This window comes from Lissotriton vulgaris, chromosome 7 (genome assembly GCF_964263255.1).
Source record: "Lissotriton vulgaris chromosome 7, aLisVul1.2, whole genome shotgun sequence".
Lineage (NCBI taxonomy): Eukaryota > Metazoa > Chordata > Amphibia > Caudata > Salamandridae > Lissotriton > Lissotriton vulgaris.
In genome coordinates, this window is record NC_141695.1 from 1,606,484,082 (window position 1) to 1,606,504,845 (window position 20,764).

Here is a 20,764-nt window from a genome sequence, read left to right on the forward strand (position 1 = left end):
GCATTTCTAGTTAATTATTATTTATAAAACACTACACCCACAAAGTATTTTGCATTCACATTTCACTTAGAAAGAGTTCATACATTTTCTTGAATTCAAGTACCAATTTTGTTAGCCCAAATCGACGTGCTTTTTGAGGGGCGCCACCCCACCTAAGGGGTGTGGCGCCTTTAGTGGCAGCAAAGGGCCCTGGCACTGTAGGAATCACTTCCGGGTTGGGAGACCCGGAAAGGGGGCACAACTAAACAGACCGGATGCGCGTCAGGGAGTAGAATGACCCAGGAAGCAATTAACAATTGGCGGGGGGTTTAAAAGGCAAAGGGGCGGTAGCTTCGCCCTATTTGTCCATTTTCCTGCTCGGAGTTGGAGGTTGCGTCTGAGTTACCCATCCACCCATCCCTGAAGGCAGTGCTTTGGTTAGGCGAGGTCCTGGGCAAGAGAACTGACAGGGACTCAGTTTGTCTGTGGCACTTTTGGCCCCAGAACAGGTCTGAAGTCTATCAGGGCTCCGGGCTGGTGAGAGAGGGGGCTGACCTGCTGGTGGCTCGGACTCTCTGGCTCTACCCAGGAAGTTAGTGGTTGTCACAAGTGGTGGCAGAATATTTACCTGCGGCTCTGTTGACCGGGGGCGGTCAGCCTAAGGAGAGCAGGATATCTTGGTTGTGGCCTGCTGGCTTGGCCCGGAGGCCAAGCAAGAGGACCCGTGGAGAGCGAATTGTAAATACAATGGGAATGTATAATCTTTACAGTTATTTGGAGTGCTGTGGTGTTTTGAAGCAAACTATATTAAGGATGGTCACAAATAAGTAAAGAGAGGCCAATGGAGTAATTGGCCGGATCTGTAAGTTAATAAACATTTACACTGTGAAGACCAAAACTGACTCAAGTGTTTCTATGAGAGGGTGAATGGTGGTGGGGGACAAGCGCACTTTGTATGCCATCTATCAGATCTACTAGTCCTCACCAATAGATCCAATATAGTTTTTTTGTGTTTATAGGTGCCTGCCCAGTGCTACTTGAGAGTATTAATGACTGATTGCATGTGTTGAAAGGGAAATGTAGTATAGATGTTCTAGAGCAGGTGTCTCCAACTAGTCCATCACGTGCTACCAGTAGCTCAGAGACCCCTTCAGAGTAGCTTGCAGACTTGAGTTTATTTTTAAATGAGCACTGGGACACGTATTCTTTTTAAAGTTAAGTGTAGGTGCGTAGCTTGGTTAGTAAGATTGGGGGTGAGCTTCTGATCACACTGGCATATAAGGTTTAAATACATTATACGACTAGCATGGCACATGAGAGGTGCTAAAGGGGTAATGGAAAGGGAGATAAATGCAGATTGGTGTGGTAAAAAGTGAGAGAAAACAAAATTTTGTAAAATGCCAACATAGTTGAAGACTTTTAAAACAGAGAAGGAAAAGTGTGATCGAATATTGTCTCTGTAGGAAAAAATACCTGTTGAAATCCGACACACATCTCCCATATCAGACTGAAAGCACCAGTACCCAACAATTTAGGAGAAAATACATTGATTAGGGTGGTGTTCCACCCCAAATACCTCCTTGAAGCTACCCCCTGGTTTTGGAGAGTTGGTGTTTATTTTACATTATCATCATAAGGCTGAAGATTGCAAGTCTTGACAATGAGCAGTGCTCTGTCAGATTTACAACCTAGGCTGGGGCAGAGATGAAGAACTGACCAGTGAGGTATTTCACTCTTAAATAAATGTCCCTGTCAATTCAATTATTGCTTTTAAATGATTAATGATTAAGTTAACAGTTCATTTGAATTTTCTCCCATTTAAAAGTATGGCATTTACAAACCGCAGGCCTCTTGCTCCAATTGGCAAGTAGATAATTTGCCATATTTGTTACTGAAAAATGCAGTCATTTATCTTTTTAAATGGGAAAAATTTAAAGTGAAGAAAAATATTTACATGAAACATTATGGGGCTGATTTAGGGCTTGGCAGACAGGCTAACCCGTCACAACGGCGACGGATATCCTGTTTGCCGAAATATAAATCCATTAGGATACAATGTGATTTACATTTCGGCAGATGGGATATCAGTTACCCGTCTGCCAAGATCTAAATCAGGCCCTCAGTCTTATTTTCAAACAAACTACTGTATTTTTCTTTTATAAATATGGCATTGTCTACAACCCACTAGGTGCAAAATGCCTGCTGTTTGTAAATATGACACTTGGAAATGGGAGTTCATTTAAATGATGGATTTTCATGGAATCTATATAAACATAAAGTTAACTCTTCAGTTAAATTTACTTCTATTTCAAAGGGTTGTCTTAACACACAGCAGGAATGTTGTTCTCAGTGGCTAGTAGATAAGGTGGCATATTTATTTATAACTGAAAAATACAGCCATTATTTTACATGGGAAAAAAAGGTGCAAAATGTTTTCTATATTATGAAAACATTTGCAGAAGGTTTCTTCACTTTAAGTTTCTCCCATTAAAAATAAAAGTGGTGTATGTTTGTGTTATACATATTACAGTGCCACATATGGTTAAAGGTATACCCTGTGCCACAAGTACATTCAACACAGGCTCTAAGTCACCCATACACCTATATTGCCATTCATACAGATGTACGACAGAACAACGCATGCCTTTACCATGTATTCTTTACCATGCAGTGCCTTTACTACTCATTGCCTTTACCATGTAAGTCTTTACCAGGTATATGCCTTTACTATGCATGCCTTTACAATGAAATGGTAGGTATATATCAGATAAGTGAAATCTCCTGAGGTACCCACGCTTGGGAGGTAGCTGTATTTTATTTTGCTTCCGCCAGGTGTGGGCAAACACTCCGCTCCCCGCAAGTGGGAAATGTCAAAATGCTCTTGCTTGCTGGGAGAAGAGTCTTTATCTGTTTCCCTGACAGCTGTGATGCAGGCAGGGAAACAGATGAAAGAACTACTCTAGCAGCTCCCTGTGTCAAGGAGCAATGCCGGCTCCCGCTGAAGGGGAAGCCAGCTGGGACTGCGGGGGCTTTGTGTCTCACCCTGCGGTCCCCAACGATGCACACTGGGTGGCCAGGCTCCAGTGGAATGGGTCCCTGTGTCTTAAATCCAGCCATGCGGCTCCTCTCCTCCATTCAATTTTGACCCTAACGGATGGGGTTCCCAGGGCTGAAATCAGCCCAGGAGGGGGGATGAGCAGCCCACCTCCCCATTGCAGAAGAGGGCAAAACAAAGGGCAGAAAAACTAGCAGAAAAAGCAGGAAAGGCAAAACGGAGATCAGAAAAATGAGCAGGAAAGGCAAAACAGAAGGTAGAAAAATTTGCAGAAAAAGGCAAAACAGGGCAGTAAAACGAGTAGGAAAGGCTGAACAGAAAGCGGAAAAATTAGCCGAAAAGGCAAAACAGAACAGAAGAGAGTAAAACAAAGGGCAGAAAAATGAGCAGTGAAGGCAAAATAGAACAGAAGAGGGCAAAATCGAGGAAAAAAAATCAGTGAAGGTAAAACTGAGGGTTGCCACCCACTCACAGACCCATTCAGAGACCCATACACTCACAGACCCACTCAGAGACTCATGTACTTACTCAAACACCCATATACTTACTCACAGACCCACTCAGACTCACACACCCACTCAGACTCACACACCCACTTACTGATCCCCTCAGAGACTCACACACACACACTTACAGGCCCACTCAGACACTCATGTACTCACTCACACACTCATGGAGACACTCACACACCCACTCACACATCCACTAAGACACTCATGCCCCCACTCACACACCCACTGAGACACTCATGCACTCACTCACACACTCACTCTCAAAAGTTACAGGTTACATTTTGGAAATACAATTTAAAAAAAGTAGAAAATCACTTAAAAAGCAAAAGGTTAGAGGGCCATTGTAGTTTGGAAATAACATTAAAAAACCCTTAGAAATTCACTAACAAAACCAAAGGTTAGAGGGACATTATAGTTAGGAAATAGAACAGAAAAACCTTAGAACTACCCTGAAAAAAACAAAGGTTACAGGGACATTATAGTTTGGCTCAGATTTTATTCGCACAGCGCCATTGAAATTCAGCAGTTATAGTTACCTGAGGTAACTATAACTTACGCCCTCACAATGCACTGCTTACGACCTCACATATTACATCACTCATGACATGGTCAGTGACATCACTGATGATATCACTGAATCCATCTCAAAGGACATCTCTATTGACATCACCCAGTAAGTATGAGTGTTTTGTAAAACCGTTTTCAACTTAAAGATATACACTAAGCTACTACGGAAGTTAAATTAGTATACTTTATGTAGTACTAATGAGGGATACTATTTCTAACATATGTTTTCTGAGTGGCTATGTGATTGTATGAGTGTGTGAGTGGGTGTCTCAGTGGCTGTTTGGGTGTGTGAGTTCTTGTTTGTGAGTTGCTGTATGGATCTGTCTGTTGGGTGTGTGAGTGGCTGTGTTGCTTTCTCAGTGGGTGTGCGAGTGGTTTTCTAGGTGTTAGTATTTTATAAGAGTTTATGATTATTAAACATATTTATTAAGCTACTACAAAAGTTAAAATAGTACACTAGGTGTACCATTGTTTTGTTAATCGGGCATTGCTGTGTATCTTGAAACATGGAAATTACTATTATGTATTGAGAACAATGTGAATGCTTCTATATTGGGTATTTTTTATGTCTTCTATCCTGCCTTAAACGTAATTTGGAACTCAGGATGGTACCGATATTTGTGTCATACATTTTAGATGGAATATATGTATGTATATATATATATATGTATGTATATGTATTATATATGTGTGTATATATGTATCTTATTTCAATTTCAATATTATTTTGAAAATAACATATGAGACCAGAAATCATCTATTGATGTGCGAAAAGGTCATAGTGATTTGCATAGTACATAGTAAACAACTTATGGGATTGAATACATTTCATACATTATATTTAAAATCCCCCGCATCACAAAAGCTAAAATGGGAGGAAAATCCTTCCGCTATTTAGCCACCAAGCTCTGGAATGCTTTGCCAATTCAGTTGCGGATGGAGCCATCTGAAACAAGGTTCAGAGCCAGACTTAAAACTCATCTATTTCCCAAAAATTAATTTTGTTCTTCCGACTCATGGTCTTTCTCGATGGGTTTGCATTTGCAGTCAGCGCGGGGACACACAGTTTTGTGCAGCCAGGCGCTTAATAAATGCTTATTATTATTATTATTATTATTATCATGATGTGAAAAAATGGAGGACGCAAGTTGCCAAGTCTGTATACTGAATTATAGCTCTAGTACCCAAGTGCTGACAAGATTGAGAAGGGACTAAGTGATAAAATGCAATTCATTGTGATTATTTGTTAGTCCCAGTTGAAGGCGTGAGTCGAAACGCATCAGTCGTACTCTTTTAATTGTTTTGCACTTTGAAGTATTCATTTTGACATTCACTTAATAAATTGGAGGAAATAATCACATACATTACCTAGGTGTGGATGAGTTTTGTGCTGTGCTCCATGTCGGTGGTCCGTGCAAAGGACCTGGTGTAAGTGTGTATGTATGTGCGGGTGTGTGTGTGTGTGTGTAAAGATATATATATGTCAAGAAATTGTCTTTAAAAAGTGTCATAGTGAGTCTTGTGCATGGAAAGTTTCGGGGTCATCTGTTCTGTAAAGGGGGTAAAAAGGAAAAGGGGGGGCAAGAAAATATGATTTCTCATATGAGCTTTGAACACAACTACAGCCAAAATTGCTAGACAGAATCACAGCAAATTTGGAAGGAATGTAGCTTTTGGTTCACAGATCACACTTTCATTTATCCAGTGTAAATCTATTCTGTAGTCATTGAGCAATGTAAGGGAAAGCAAATAAGGCTGTCTGGGCAGAGCCTAAACAGAGATCTCATGGTGAGATCTCATTTGCTGCCAACACTTCAACCAGCAAGTGCTGGCAGCCGTCCTGGGAGTCCGCTTCCGCTGAACCCCACAAAAAACATTTAAATAAACGGGGGCAATGTACCAAGGTTAGATTGGTAAATTGGGCATGTGGGTGGTGGGCCAGTAGCTGAGGCACACTTGTGGGACGATTTTTCTTCTGGCACGATGATGTCCTTTTTTTGAATGCTTTTGAGTTGAGCTGAGTTGTACGGCATTGCCGTGGCAGTGGCTCTCGGGGGGCTAAGTGCCCTCTCTAAAAGACTGATATTGGGACAGAGGGCCTCCTCCCCTTCCCACCCCAATGTCCCTACTTGTCCCTTGCTCCGCTTGCCATTTAGTGTGTGTGGCCAGTTCTTGCTGGTTTACAGCTGAACAATGAATGCAAATTGATTAGTATTAGAGAAGGGCACAGAGGGAGAGCTGCCTCACTGGCACACAGGTATGAAGAGCGATTATCACCCCACCACCTCTCTTTAGGAGGCTGCCAGTGTCCTACATCTGACCTCTCCCCTGCCAACCTCTACATGAAGAGCATTGGGGGTGGAGAGTTGGGTTGTCCTGAGTAGCCTCACTGGAGCCCCCATGGGGTGGGCCTTTTCACACCTGCAACTTTCCATATGAGACTGGCTTTGTCCTGCTTAGAAACCTGCCCGATGATATTTTATGCACTTGCATGGGGGACCTGCAGAGTTATTTGTCTGTGCAAGTCCATGGACATTGGAAATCCCTGGAGGAAAACAGAAGGAGGGAGAAGTTTATGAGAGATTGTGTAAAGAAAGGGTAGAGGAAATGCAGTAGTGCAAAAGAAAGGCAGGCTATGGAATAGATGGGGATAAGACAGGAAAGGGAAAGACCTATGGAAAGAGTAAGAGAGGCAAAAAAAGACCGGTAGAGTGAAGATCAGAAAGACAAATTGTGTGGGGAGATAGTACAGGATGCTACAGAAGAAGGAGAAACGGAAGTGAGTGGAAGAAGGATCAGTGAAAGACCAGGATGAGAAGTAGAGAGATAAAGGGTGTGTGAGAGGTCGAGAATTCTGTGCGCAAGTGCACAAAAAAGGGAGAGTGAGAGATCAGAGAAAGAGGAGGGAGGCCAATTGCCTCACTGGTGATGCCTATTGGGGTATGCAAGTTTTGTGCATTTATTTTCTGTGAAGCAAGTGCTGCATTTGGGTCCAGACATAGTATGCCTACGTGTTAATCTGTAGAGTATGTTTGTAGAGGATGGCCAAGTGCTTTCATAAAGCGCTTTACTATGCTAGGCACTGTTTGGACAAATGCCACTTTTACCCAATTTAAAATCACTCAGTGTTCCTGCTTTAGTGGGGTCAAGTTTGCTTTATGTTTATGAGAACACTTGACCTACCAGTCAAAGAAGATGTCGGCAGCAGTTGCAACTTCTTGAGCCCTCTTTCTGGAGTATATTACTAGTAACAGCCGCCACCATACCAATGGCACCTTTGTATATCTGTTCACTAGGCCTCTATATTCACTGCTACTTATGTCCTATAGCTCAGAAATTAACCAAGCTAGGTATACCCATACCCCATTCATATGGGCGTGTTGGGACATTTATAATACGCTCAGTACATTTAATGAGTACTGCCACATTTAAGCAGGTGCCACTGGCTGCAACTTTGAAGAGTTGTTTGTAATATGACAGCAACAGCACTGTATAGGCTTCAAATGCTTCATTTACTGCACATATTTGCAAAAATGAGCCCCCTGTTTCATGAAAGGCTGTGATTCGCCAATGTGGGGCAGTAATTTTGTGATGCCCCGGCTGATCTATATTTTATATCTTTTTATCCCAATCAGACCATGCAGGGTAGGAATACTCTGACTCCCTGGATGTTGTAGTGGTGTCCCCCTGTGACCCAGACAAGAAAAAGACATTTGCTGGATTCGGCACCTGTTTTGAATTTAGCCCCAGGGTGAGCCAGGTCCAAGGCGCATTTTTTATTTTAATGGAGGGGGAGCACATACCCCTTCCTAAGGGTCATTGACACACCGCAGCCCCTATCCTTCTAGACCTCTCTGCAGTCTTCAACACCATCTACCATCACGTTCTCGCAGCCCGACTACACCATACAGGAATACAAGGAGACGCCTACGACTGGATCCAACCCTTCCTCTCAGGCCGAACCCAGAGGGTCCAACTCCCTCCCTTCCTCTCCGAACCCACGGAAATCAACTGCAGAGTACCCCAGGGATCATCACTCAGCCCCACGCTTTTCAACATCTACATGGCCCCCCTCGCTGCCATCGTCAGACAGCATGGGCCCAGCATCGTATCCTACACCGATTACACCCAGCTCATCCTCTCACTCACATAGAACCCCGAAGACACCAAGCTATGTTTTCAGGAAGGTATGAAGAACGTGGCAGCCTGGATGAAAGACAGCTGCCTGATGCTAAATTCAGATAAGACTGAGGTCCTCATACTCGGGCCCTGCACGTCTGCCTGGGACAGCACCTGGTGGCCCTCCACCATAGGGAGCCTACCCACCCCTACAGACCATGCTCGGAACATCGGCATCATCCTCAACTCAATCCTCTCCATGAACCGCCTGATCAATGCTGTCAACTCCACTAGTTTCAAATGGCTCTGCATCCTTCGTAAGACCTTCAAGTGGATCCCCCCAAACTGCAGGAGGACCGTCACCCACAAATTCATCACTAGCCGACTGGACTACGGCAACGCCTTCTACACCGGAATCAGCTAGACTCTCCTGCACAGGCTCTAAACCATCCAGAACACAGCAGCCAGACTCATCCTCTGGACACCGCGCCATGAGCACATGACCCAACACCTACGAGGCCTCCACTGGCTCCCCGTCGAGAAGAGGGTCACCTTCAAACTCCTCCCCCACACCTACAAATCCCTCCACAACATTGGACCCATATACGTCAATGAGAGAGTTTCCTTCTATGTACCCAAGAGGAACCTCCGCTCTACTGACCTCGCCCCGGCAAAGGTCCCCCGCATCCACAGAAACAGAACCATGGGAGAGCTTTCTCCTCCATTGCGGCCAAAACCTGGAACGAGCTCCCAGTGAACATTAGACTCTTCCCGACCCTGAACAGGTTTAGGAAGGACCTCAAGACCTGGCTCTTCAACTGATCTGGTGTCGCCTCCCCCCCAGCGCCTTGAGTCCCTCACAGGTGAGTAGCGTGCTTTACAAACCCCTGATGGATTGATTGATTCCCAGGGACCACCAACACACTAGGGCTTTATTGATTAACAAGTAGGGGGCTCATAGGCCCCCCTACATGGGCTCTCTAAGCTACATGGACTACCACCTCCCTGGGCTAAGACCCTCCCAAGCCCCAAGGACCACCACCTACCCTGGGCTAAATTACACCCACAAGTAAGTCCCCCACATAGGGATTGCTCAGGCCTCGTTGGAGGCCCACTGCCTTTCTCAACCACTCTGCTAACATGTCTCCTGGTACCCTACTAGTTGTGGGATGAAGGCCCCTCGATTGCTGGGGGTCATTGGGGTCCAAGAACCCCTATTGTTGCCACAGGCAAGTCCCCCGCAGCGGGATTTCTCAGACCTCGTCAGAAGCCCCACCCCCTTTCTCAACCACTCTGCAAATGCGTCTCCTGGCACACTACTCTTGGAAGATGAAGTCCAGGGGAGAGCGCACCAGTGAACTCCACTCCCCCAGCAATTGGCAGAATTTTACTGAACTTGCATTCCGAGCAGAGCATGGAGTAGTAAAACTCTGGCGGAGTGGAGTTTACTACCCACCCCTATCAGAGACTCACACGCCCACTCAGACCCACTTAGACACTCATATACCCACTTACAGCTGCACTCATACTCTCTCAAACCTAGTTACAAACCCACTCCGTCACTCATACACCCACTCCGTCACTCATACACCCACTCAGACACTCATGCACTCACTCACATGCTCTATGTTAAAGGTTAGTGGTTACAGTTAGGAAATAAAATTTAAAAACCTTTCAAATTCACTTTAAAAATCTGAGGTTACAAGGATGTTATAGTTAGGAAATAGAATACAAAACCCTTAAACGCTCACTGAAAAAAAAAAACGTTACAGGGACGTTATAGTTAGGCTCAGATTTCACTCGTGCAAAACCAGTGAAATTCAGCAGTTCCAATTACCTGAGCTAACAATAAATTGCACCCCCACAAAACACTGCTTATGACCTCACATATTGCATCACTCATGATATGGTCAGTAACATCACTGATGACATCTCAAATGACATCACTGATGACATCACCCACAGAGCAACTCACACCCTATACAACCTCCCATATGCCCACTCACACACCCACACAACCACTCACATACTCATTAACAGACCCATACAAGTACTCACATAACCACTCACTTATCCATAGAGCCACTCATATACCCTTACACTCACTCATAGAGCCTGATCATACAACCAGTAACACATCCAAACAGCCACTCACACAGCCACACACTAACCCATATAGTCAATCCCACAGACACTCACTCTTCCATACAGCCACTCACATACCAACTCACTTAACCAAACCCTCACTCAAACAGCCACCCACTCACTCATACAGCCACTTTCATACCCAGTCACCTTTCCATACAGCCACTGACACACCTACTTACTTGCCAATAGAGCCACTCGCACAGCCTCTAAGGCACCCACACAGCTACTCAGACAACTACTTATACACCCATTCACACACCTGTACAGTCACTCAGACACCCACTCCCACACGAATACACTCACTCACACAGTGACTCACATAAACATGTTAAAAAAGGAATCACTCATTAGGAGTGCACAAAGTATACTAATTTAACTTTTGTGCGAACCTTAGTGTATGCGTTTAACACATAGAAATGTTTAGAAAACATTTAGAATCACTGGATGGTGCCATCAGTGATGTCATCGGAGATGCCATTTGTGTTCCATCCACACCTGACCCGCTAAATCCCCTCACCATCACTAAACTCCACCCATTCTTGAACATATATTAGATCTCTCTCTCTCTCTCTCTCTCATAAATATATATATACTAGCAGCCCGTCCCAACCTTGTCCGGGAGCAATCAGGCTTCAGGGCCCCGACATTGTCCGTGGGTCCCCCGGAGTAGCAGCCCGTCCCGCCGCTCCTCCCCGCCTGTCAGTCCGTCGCTCCTCCCCGCCTGTCAGCCGCTCCTCCCCGTCCCGACCTTTGCTTCAGGGCCCCCGCCCGCCCCGACATTGTCTGTGGGTCCCCCGGAGCCTTACCTCATCTGCCGCACCTGCCTGCGCTCCTGAGTTCACCGGTCCGCCGCTCCTCGCTGCTTCTCCCCGCCAGTCCGCCGCTCCTCCCCGCCTGTCAGCCGCTCCTCCCCGCGCTCATGTCCGCCGCTCCTCCTCGTGCTCATGGACGCCGCTCCTCCCCGCGCTCCTGATGTCAGCAGGCACGTCGCGGCCGGCGCTACTTCCATGGGACTACTTTTTTTTCTCGTATATTTTTTAAATAACTTATATTTTTTACATTTATATAGCCTATGTCCATCTGCACACCCTGACAATTACAACAATGTATCGGGTGTGTGGATTGGCGCTGTGGTTCCCGAGTTTACCTGCCTCAAAGTTTCAAAGTTCTTCCTTTATAATAGTAGTATAGATATATATCTTACCCAGTGACAGTCACCACGGGGTAGTTATAGTAACAATTGTGTTTCCATAGGAAAAGCATTTGAGATGTCATCAGTGATGTCACTGACCTTGCCATGAGTGAGGTCATAAGCATTGCATTGCGGGGGTATAACTTATAGTTAGATATGGTAACTATAACTTCTGAATTTCACTCGTTTTGTACGAGTAAAATCTGAGCTGAACTTTAACGTCCCTTTAATGTTTGCTTTTTTATTCAGGGAATATATATATATATATGTATGTATGTATGTATGTATGTATGTATATATATATATATATATATATATATATATATATATATATATATATATGTATATATATATGCATATATGTATATTAGCAGCCCGTCCCGACGTTGTCCGGGGGCAATGAGTCTTCCAGGTAGCAGGAACTCCCTTACCTCACGTCATCCTACTGTGTGCTTGTCGGCTCATAGAAGGTGCAAACGGAAGGCCAACTATTGGTTCCTCACTCTCTCTGACACCACGTTAGAAGTTACCAATCCCCAATGAGGCTGCATCCTCCACTCTGGCCTGCAGCAGACGGCGACTTGGAGTATTAATAAACGTGCACCACACTCGACAAACTGCCCTCGAATATGTACACTGAGTTGTTTATGGTCTCTGCTGTCAGGTTTGTGTAGCTCGGTCAAAATAGCCTTTTTACACAGGGGCGTCGCTTACCTCGCGTCTTCCTCGGGGGCCGTCTCAGCCCTACAGCCCTACTGTCGCCGCTGCTCTCTTCCGCGCTCCTCCCGCCGAACGCCGCATTCGTTTTCCTCCCCACGGCTCCACACATTTCAGTGATCCCGGTGTTGGTTCCGCGCCGTCTCAGCCCCACGGTCTTCCGCGCTTCTCCCGCTGAACGCTGAGTTACTTTTCCTCCCTGAAATTTTTTCTTAGCCCCCCCCCCCAAAATTTGCCTCTAGTTGCGCCTCTGGATGGCAGCCTTTGAACCATCAACAGAAAGCAATGTGCACAGCTTAACTGTCCTAAACAATGAAAAATACCACAAACTGTAAATTATTACGCAGACGGAGCCCATGTTTTCACCTAGCGCAGGTGAGTAATTCGGTCATTTTGTTAAAAGTTGTATTATGGGGTTGTAGTTCCCGTTGCAGTTTTACATTAGAACATGCAAAACCACAACTATAAGAAAGCCAGGAAACAAACAGAGATGGTAATCTACTCCCACCTGCCATGATACGGTACTGACACAACCAACAGAGCGGCATTTACGGACGCACGAGGTCACCGCTACTCCAGAGACAAACTATAACTTTCCACCTTGTAACAAAGGCAGCGGGACTGCTCTGCGTTAGCACTTCCTCTGTTCGGAAGGTTGGAAAGTTGCTCTTTCTTGCAAACATGTTTTCAAGGGAGCAACAGAACATCATGCTCCGAGCCCTGACTGCAGCCCATGGGCTGTCATGGAAGACGTAAATAATAACCCCCGCATTCCTCCCATCGGCGATGTATTTGGCGAGCTGTTTGCCATGGCACCAAACGCTCAGTTTCACGCCCGAGCAGGAACTTAAACACCGTTTTTAAGGGGGTTGCGCGTAAACAGAAACACAAATATGACAGTGGACGCCTACCGTAAAACTTTCCATCCAGTCAGGGGATCCAAGTCCGAGAGTACATCCATTGTAAAGCGCCGAGGGGGGTCAGCAAGCAGCGCCCTGCGCCCAGAGGACGACACAAAACAACAGCAATGGTAGTATCCTCCTCGCGCTCCTGTTGATGTCAGCACGTTAGCGCACACGGCCGGCGCTACTTCCAAGGGACTACTTTTTTTTGTAAGGTATATTTTTTAAACAACGTATATTTTTTTGGGGTATATACCCTATGTCACTCTGCAGACCCTGCCAATTCCAATGATGTATTGGGTGTTTGGATTGGTGCTGTGGTTCCCGAGTTTACCCGCCTCAAAGGTTCCCAGTTCTTACTTTATAATAGTAGTATAGATATGTATATATATATATATAATATATATATATTTTTTTTTATATATATTTATTTATACACTTACGTGATACACTCTTAGGATTTTGTTGTAAAGGTATCTGTGGTAAAGGCATTGTGTTGCAAAGATAATTTGTGGTAAATAATGCATGGTAAAGGCATTGGGTGGAATTGCCTGAGGTGTAAAGGCTATTTTCCATTCACACACACAAGCACACACCCTTTCATACATCTCCAAAGACCACACTCTCTTTGACACACATGGCAGTCCTGTCATAGTGTCCCTATTCAATGTATTTTGTTCAAACCATGGTATCTATCTCTATGGACAATAGGCTTAAAGTCAATGAAGCTTGGGTATAGGGGTGTCTGGTAACAAAGCACGAGTTGCTTAGCCTTCAGTGGCTCACTGATCAGAAGTAGTGCACACTGCAGAAAAGGTTGGAAATTCCTATTCTAGACATTAGAAATGAAGTGAGTCGTCATTAAACTCTGAAATGTTTGAGTCATTCGATACTAGACATACATTGCATGACAGAATATAGTGTTTTACTGCTCCAAAAACAACTAATTCGTCATGTGTATATTCTAGAAAATCTCTCACATTTGTCAAATGACATTGAGGCCAGTTGGTATCATCAGCTAAAACACCTATCATTTAGTCGACTAGGTAATACTTAATGAAAAGAAGAATGTGATAACCTACCCACTGTTTAAATACATCATAGGAATGTGTTTTTCTGAGTGGGTGGGAGAGACGGGATCTGCGCCTGGCTGTGAAGTTTCCGACTGGTCATTAGTAATTTACAACGTCCTTTAACTTGCTCTGTGTTATTTTTACAAGCTGAGAGTAAATTTCCTGTATGAAGTGTGCATTTGCACTGCGTTTGTGAGGCTAGTGCTGTTGCACCTGCTAGGCCTTTAAGGTTGTTACAGTATTGTTTTAGATAGGCACATTTTTTTTTAATAAATATGGAGGAAAGTCTCTGGATTCCTGCCCAGAACAAAAGCAGGTGAGATGCAGTGGACTGCCCAAAGCTTGGTATTCTCTCTTTATCTGCTAATTAAAGAGTTTACATAGACTATGCAAATATACATGTGTCTCAAGACTGGAAAGCATTTCTGTAACTAGAAATAGAAGACAGACTGTGATAGTAAATTCTGACGTCAATTAAAAATGCAGTAGGCAGCAGAGAGGTGTGCCGTGGCTCTAATGCTACTGCCTTCCACTGACTCATCCACTGCCACAAATTCACAGACTCAGTAGCAGAACAATCTGTGGCTCACAAAAGTAGAATGAAGCTTATATATTACTCTTTTATCATGCCTCAGCTTTGCTAATGGGGACTTTTGGAAATTGATTAACTGAATATTAAATTATTGCAGTATTGTTGTCTTTGTTTCAACTTATTTCAGAATTTAGTTTGGTGAATAAGTCCAAAAACCTGCAATCAAAACATACACCACAATGCTCTATTGCCATGATCTGAGCAGAGTAATTGTGACGAAGCAGCAGTCACTATTTGTTTGAATTAAAATCAGAATGCATCCTGTTTTTCTTACACATTCCCTTATGCTTGCTCAAAGAAATCTGAAAGACGATTAAAACTTGTATCACAGTTTCAATCTTCTTTTTTAGCTACTGGTAAAGAAAGTGGACTGCCAGCTACACAGAACGAAATGCAGCGCCTATCACTGGATGTGGAGTAAGTATGAATTTTAATTTTCACCTAAAATTCTGATTACATTTTTTAATGTTTGCCAGATTGTTCTTCAAAAGTGGACAGTCATATACTATGTGTTGCTGCCTTTATTTTTTTTTCTCGATTATCATTATCAACTTTAGTCAGTTTTAAACAACAGCACAATAATTCATTTCAATTTGGCATGCAGTATGTTCGCAGTAGTTAGAAATGGGGGTCTCTAGTTAGAGAGGGTAGGTACCTTTGTCCAAGTAGGGGCCCTTGTTCCTATTCAGGATAAGGGACTTTTAATATAACCCCTGTTCACTCCCCTGGTAGCTTGGCACGAGCAGTCAGGCTTATCTCAGAGGCAGTGTGTAAAGCATTTGCACATAACTCACAGTAATACAGTGAAAACACTACAAAAGGACACCACACCAGTTTAGAAAAATATCCAATGTTTTTATGTATCCAAAACAAGACCAAAGCAATAAGAATCCACCATAAAGTACTTACAAATATATACTTTGCAAGAGATCCTTAACATTACAGAAATATCTCAAAAACACAGTTCTTACGAGTTGGTAGCTCAGTATGGGGCTACTGTGTGAAAACAGAGTATCAGTTCCAGCCGACCTAGTCAGCACGGGCCAGTAAAAGCATAGATAGACTCATGAACTGTACCTTTCTAGTTATGGCTGGCACGTTGCTGCGAGCCCCTTGTGGCAACTGTTGCGGTTGCGTTGCAAAATGTAAGTTGTGCAGGGTGTGGTGCCCTCACAAGGCAGTGCAGGCTGCGGCTCGGTGATGATCGACCAGACGGCATCGGTTAGACCATGGCTTATGGTGCAGGGTGAGGCAGAGCTCAATGCGGTGCTGGCAGGTTGCGGTGCAGGCGACAGAGCTGGTTAGTGGGAGCTGGCGTCGGTCGGCCCAACTGCTGTGAGGGATGAGGTGGTGCGTTGTGAAACTTACGAGTGGTGCCCCAAGCCACGATGCGGTCACAGGTGTTGAAGTCAGCAGCAGCGATGGCATCAGTGAGACTAGAATGGAGAAGTGAAGCAAGGTGCCCAGAGGTCACGGTGCAAGCCGCGGCTCAGTAGCGGCGGCATCAATCATCATTGTCGGTGAGACCATGGCTACGGTGAGAGATGCAGACGGTAACCTCTGTGGTGCCGTCAGGACATAGAGCCAGCGATGGAGTCAGTGACTGAATCGGTTGCGTTTACCTTCTCTATGGCAACTGAAATAAGGGTTCCAGAAGCGGTACCCAGAGGTTGGGGAAGTCTTTGCAGTCCCTGAGACTTCAGAACAGGAGGCAAGCTCTACTTCAAGCCCCCTGAGATAATCAGAACAAGTAAAGAAAAGTTCAGTTCAGTCCAGTCCTTTCACTGCCCAAGGCAGAAGCAGCAACTACAGGCCAGCCCAACAAAGCAACAACACAGCAAAGGGGCAGTACTCCTCCTGGCATATCTTCCAGCTCTTCTTCTAGGCAGGTTCCTTGATTCCAAGGAGCTATAAAGTTCTGGGCCCCAAAATGTATGCACAAAATTCCTTTGTCCTTCAGGCAGAGAGTGTCTGTGCTTAGTTCAAACTAGTTTTGGTAGGAGGTGAAGACAGCATTGTTTAGGCGGACCAGGCCCATTCAGGTGCAAGGAAATCTCCCGCTACTCTAAATGCAACCCAGGTCTATTCAGCCCAGCCCTGAAGAAAAGCAGGACACACCTAGACACCCCCCAGTGGCTGTCTGAAGAAAATGCACATCCCCGGCCCCTGTCACTCCAAAGCCAGACAGGGAATCCACAAACCCATCAGAGGCACACAGGATGGCTAAGCTAGAAAACGTCTACTTTCTAAAAGTGGTATTTTCAAACACAGAACATAAGTCATCTTTACGAAAAGGTGTATTTTTACACTGTGAGTCCAGGCATACCAAAACTCCTTTTCCCTATTTGGTCCCAATAGGATGTTATGCTTCTAAGATGTTATAAGTAAAACTCCCATTCTTTTCTATGGGGCATAAAGGCTTGCAGTGGTGAAAAATGAAATACACTGTGATTCAGCACCAGGACATGTGACACACACTAGTACATGTCTTACCTTTAACATTCACAGCACCCTACCCACAGGGGTACCTTGGGCCTACCTTAGGGGAGACTTACATGTAAGAAAAGGGATGAAAAGGACCTGGCAAGTGGGTGCACTTGTAGGTCGACATGGCAGTTACACATTGTGCACAGACACTGCAGTGGCAGGTCTGAGACCTCTTTTCAGGGTTGCTTGGGTGGGTGGCCAATCAGTGCTGCAGGCCCACTATCAGCACTTGATTTGCATGCCCTGGCACTGTCAGTGCACTTTACTAGGGGCTTACCAATAAATTAAACATGGCAATCATGTAAACACCAATCCATAATAACAATTTACAACAGGAGCACTTGCACTTTAACACTGTACAGCAGTGAGCAAGTGGGCAGACAATACTAAACTAGCAAAAACAGAGTCAAAACTGGGAGGTCAGAAAGCAAAAAGACTGAGGAAACACGCCAAAAGATGACTGTTCTAAGAGCGGTCATCCCAGGGTTTTGCTGCCCTGTCAGCTGCCTCTCTATCTAGTGGCTACCCCAAATAACCACTTGAACCTAAGCAATGGATATCAGATTATATTGATAAATTGGTGCTTTTATGTGTAATGTCTAAAGAATTAAAGACTGACTTCTTCAGGTCCCACTGATATTTATTATTAACTTGGGACCTGAATTGGCCAACATTCACTACTGTCAGAAATTAGTCTAGTCATCCAATGAAAGTCATGGATTGTTCCATCAATCACTGATGTCAGACCTGAGATTTTATATTCATTCTTATTTGCTAATTAGATTTTTAAGTTTGCTTTTATAACTTCCCAGCTTGTTCCTTCGCTCAATCCGTACCGTTTCCCCCTTTCTCACTCCTTGGTCTCTTACCCCCAGTCCTTCTAGTTGAACTTGAATCTTACATGTATGAGTTTCTTTGTTGCTATGTAAAGCTCTTTACTATCTGATTGTGACCAGCACGATATAAAACCATTATCTAAATAAAGAAATACATGAATAAAACTGTTTATATAATGAGAAGTAAAAGAACAATTAGGACATATTTCCAGCTCATCCTATTAAAAAAAAGCAGTTGGTGTGTAGAACGTGGCAAAAGAGTGGTGGTTGGGGGTCTTGAGGCTGTGTGTGCCCATCTACCGTGACTGATGCAGAGGATGGCCTTGCAATTCATATGAATGAATGAATGAATTGAGATTTCTAGAGCGCACATAGCTGCCCTGAGGCGTCCAAGCGCTAAGAATACCAACTGAAGCTAAAGTAGGGAAAGAGGAGTGTCAGCGCCACTATTTAAATGGTGAACAGGAGCGTTTTCAGCTGTTTACGAAAAGAGAGGATGTCGGGGTTAGATCGTAAGTGCTGGGGAAGGGCATTCCACAGCTTGGCTATGTTATAAGAAAAGGAGCGGCCTCCAGATCTTGATTTCTTTATTTGCGGCACAATGGCCAGATTAGCAGAGGTAGAGCGCAGCTGTCTGGTGGGAAGATAGGGTGTGATAAGGGGGAGATTGATTGCCGGACCTAAAGATCAGAAGGCCTGGTGTGCAATGCATAATGATTTGAAATTGACTCTTTCCCTGACGGGAAGCCAGTGCAGTTTCCTTAGTCCGGACTTTACTGAGGATCTGCGGGGGATTTGTAAAAGCGTTCGTGCTGCGCAGTTCTGTATCAACTGCAGTTTGCGCAGAGTAAAATCAGGAGCTCCAAGATATAAAGCATTCCCATAATCTAGCCGTGATTGGATCAGGCCCAGGACCACGATCTTTCTTGCTTCAAAGGGGAGTAAAGGTAGGATCTTCCTAATGACATGATATGGTGTTGTTTACTCTCATTAGATATATCTATTACTGTGAACCAGACCTGTGTTTTGGCAAGATAAAAGCTCCTGGTGCAATATAATGTGCCTTTCTTGAGTTATGCATGACCTATTATCATTTCAAGACTCCCACCTGTGAGACTGATGTTCATTGGTTTAAGGAAATGTTCGGGTATTTCTGGACAATTTCTTTTATTATCAAGTGTTTAAGTGTCTGGTAGTATGCTGAAGCAGGCAGCTCCTGCATTAGATTACTCTTGCTCTTACTTTGAGTAACAATGACTATATTTGTGCTACTCTGAACTAAATCTATGTTTTTGCTTCATTTTGTCAAAGGGGTTTTTATCTTCGTCAAGAAATAAGAGATTACGTTTTCCTTGTACCTTAATCCATTTTCCAGGTGAATGTACATTTGAGTATCGGCAAAGTACATACATTGTAGAGCAACTGATTTAGCTAACACTTTTTAGCACTGAAGTGGACAATTGAGTTGGCATTGTTCTATCTGAGTCACATAACACAATCCACCTGATGGATTCAGCTGAAGCAATTCTTATTTGTGGGATGAGCTTCTTGAAGGGAGGATGCTGTCTTCCCTAGATTTTTTTCCTGTGAATACCAGCAATTTCTTCAGGGCTTTGGTGTGGTAGCAACATTTTACAAAAGCATACTACACACGGTTTATTAACTTTCATAAGCTATACCAATAATATCTGGTATTATGCAGAGGGGTCCCTGCTTTACTGTAATGAACTAAGGCTATGCAAAAATATGAATGTCTTACCCTAACTCTATACTTTCTGCCACTGACTTAATGTCAGCGAAACCGTTCATATGCGCTAAAGGGCTAGTTCACTTTTTCATTGATTTAAGAGCTGGTGTGATTCTGCCATCTCCTGCCATTCACACTGTCTGCTGGCTCCCGCAGCAGACTTCTAACATCACATGTCAACTGTAAGGGGTTATTACATTTGAGCACCTATGTCTTTTCTTATTACAGGTAATAGGACAATTAGACAGGGTTGTAACTTCCATTTATTATATGTATTTCCCACCTTATCATATATATTTCATGAAATCCTTCTTGGCCTTAGAACTCTGATATTTTTTATTTCATTTACTTTTGCTCTAGTTGAGGCAGCTGTGGGTGTCAATACCCTGTGTCTTTATCGCCTAAGAAGGTCCTCCCCAAGTATCAATAGATTTGGGTTTTCAGTAAAAATATTAATTCATAATTTTATTGTACTTTAAACACCCTCATTTACAGTTAATGTGGGGGATCTGGGGCAACAGTTTAACCTCTTTCTGTCCTTACGTTTATTTCATTGCGATGGTGAACAGCTAGGAAGTAGAGGAAGGATAGAAAACAAACATTGGAATGACAATAGATATAGCTTGTTATTTATGCTTTCAACAATTGTTAATATGTTGAAATGATTGTTGCAAGAGAAAGATTGTCATATTTGTTTTAGTTGCTTAGTTTTTATGTTGTAATAGCTCCATATATACTTACTTACATGTAATAACCATAACATTGATTTGTAAGACTTTTAAAATAAATTTAAAGCAAACCAATTAATTTTATGTTTAGGTAAATAGTGCAAATCTTG

General features: G+C 43.9%; 1 protein-coding gene across 1 annotated transcript in view; it reads left to right on the plus strand.

The window, feature by feature from the left end:
• SLC13A3 (solute carrier family 13 member 3) overlaps positions 1 to 20,764 on the plus strand; it is a 348,426-nt gene that overhangs the window by 171,490 nt on the left and 156,172 nt on the right. The window contains exon 4 of the mRNA XM_086932535.1: positions 15,207 to 15,273. Coding sequence (XP_086788661.1) covers positions 15,207 to 15,273 — 67 coding nt within the window. The remainder of the gene's footprint in view (positions 1 to 15,206; positions 15,274 to 20,764) is intronic.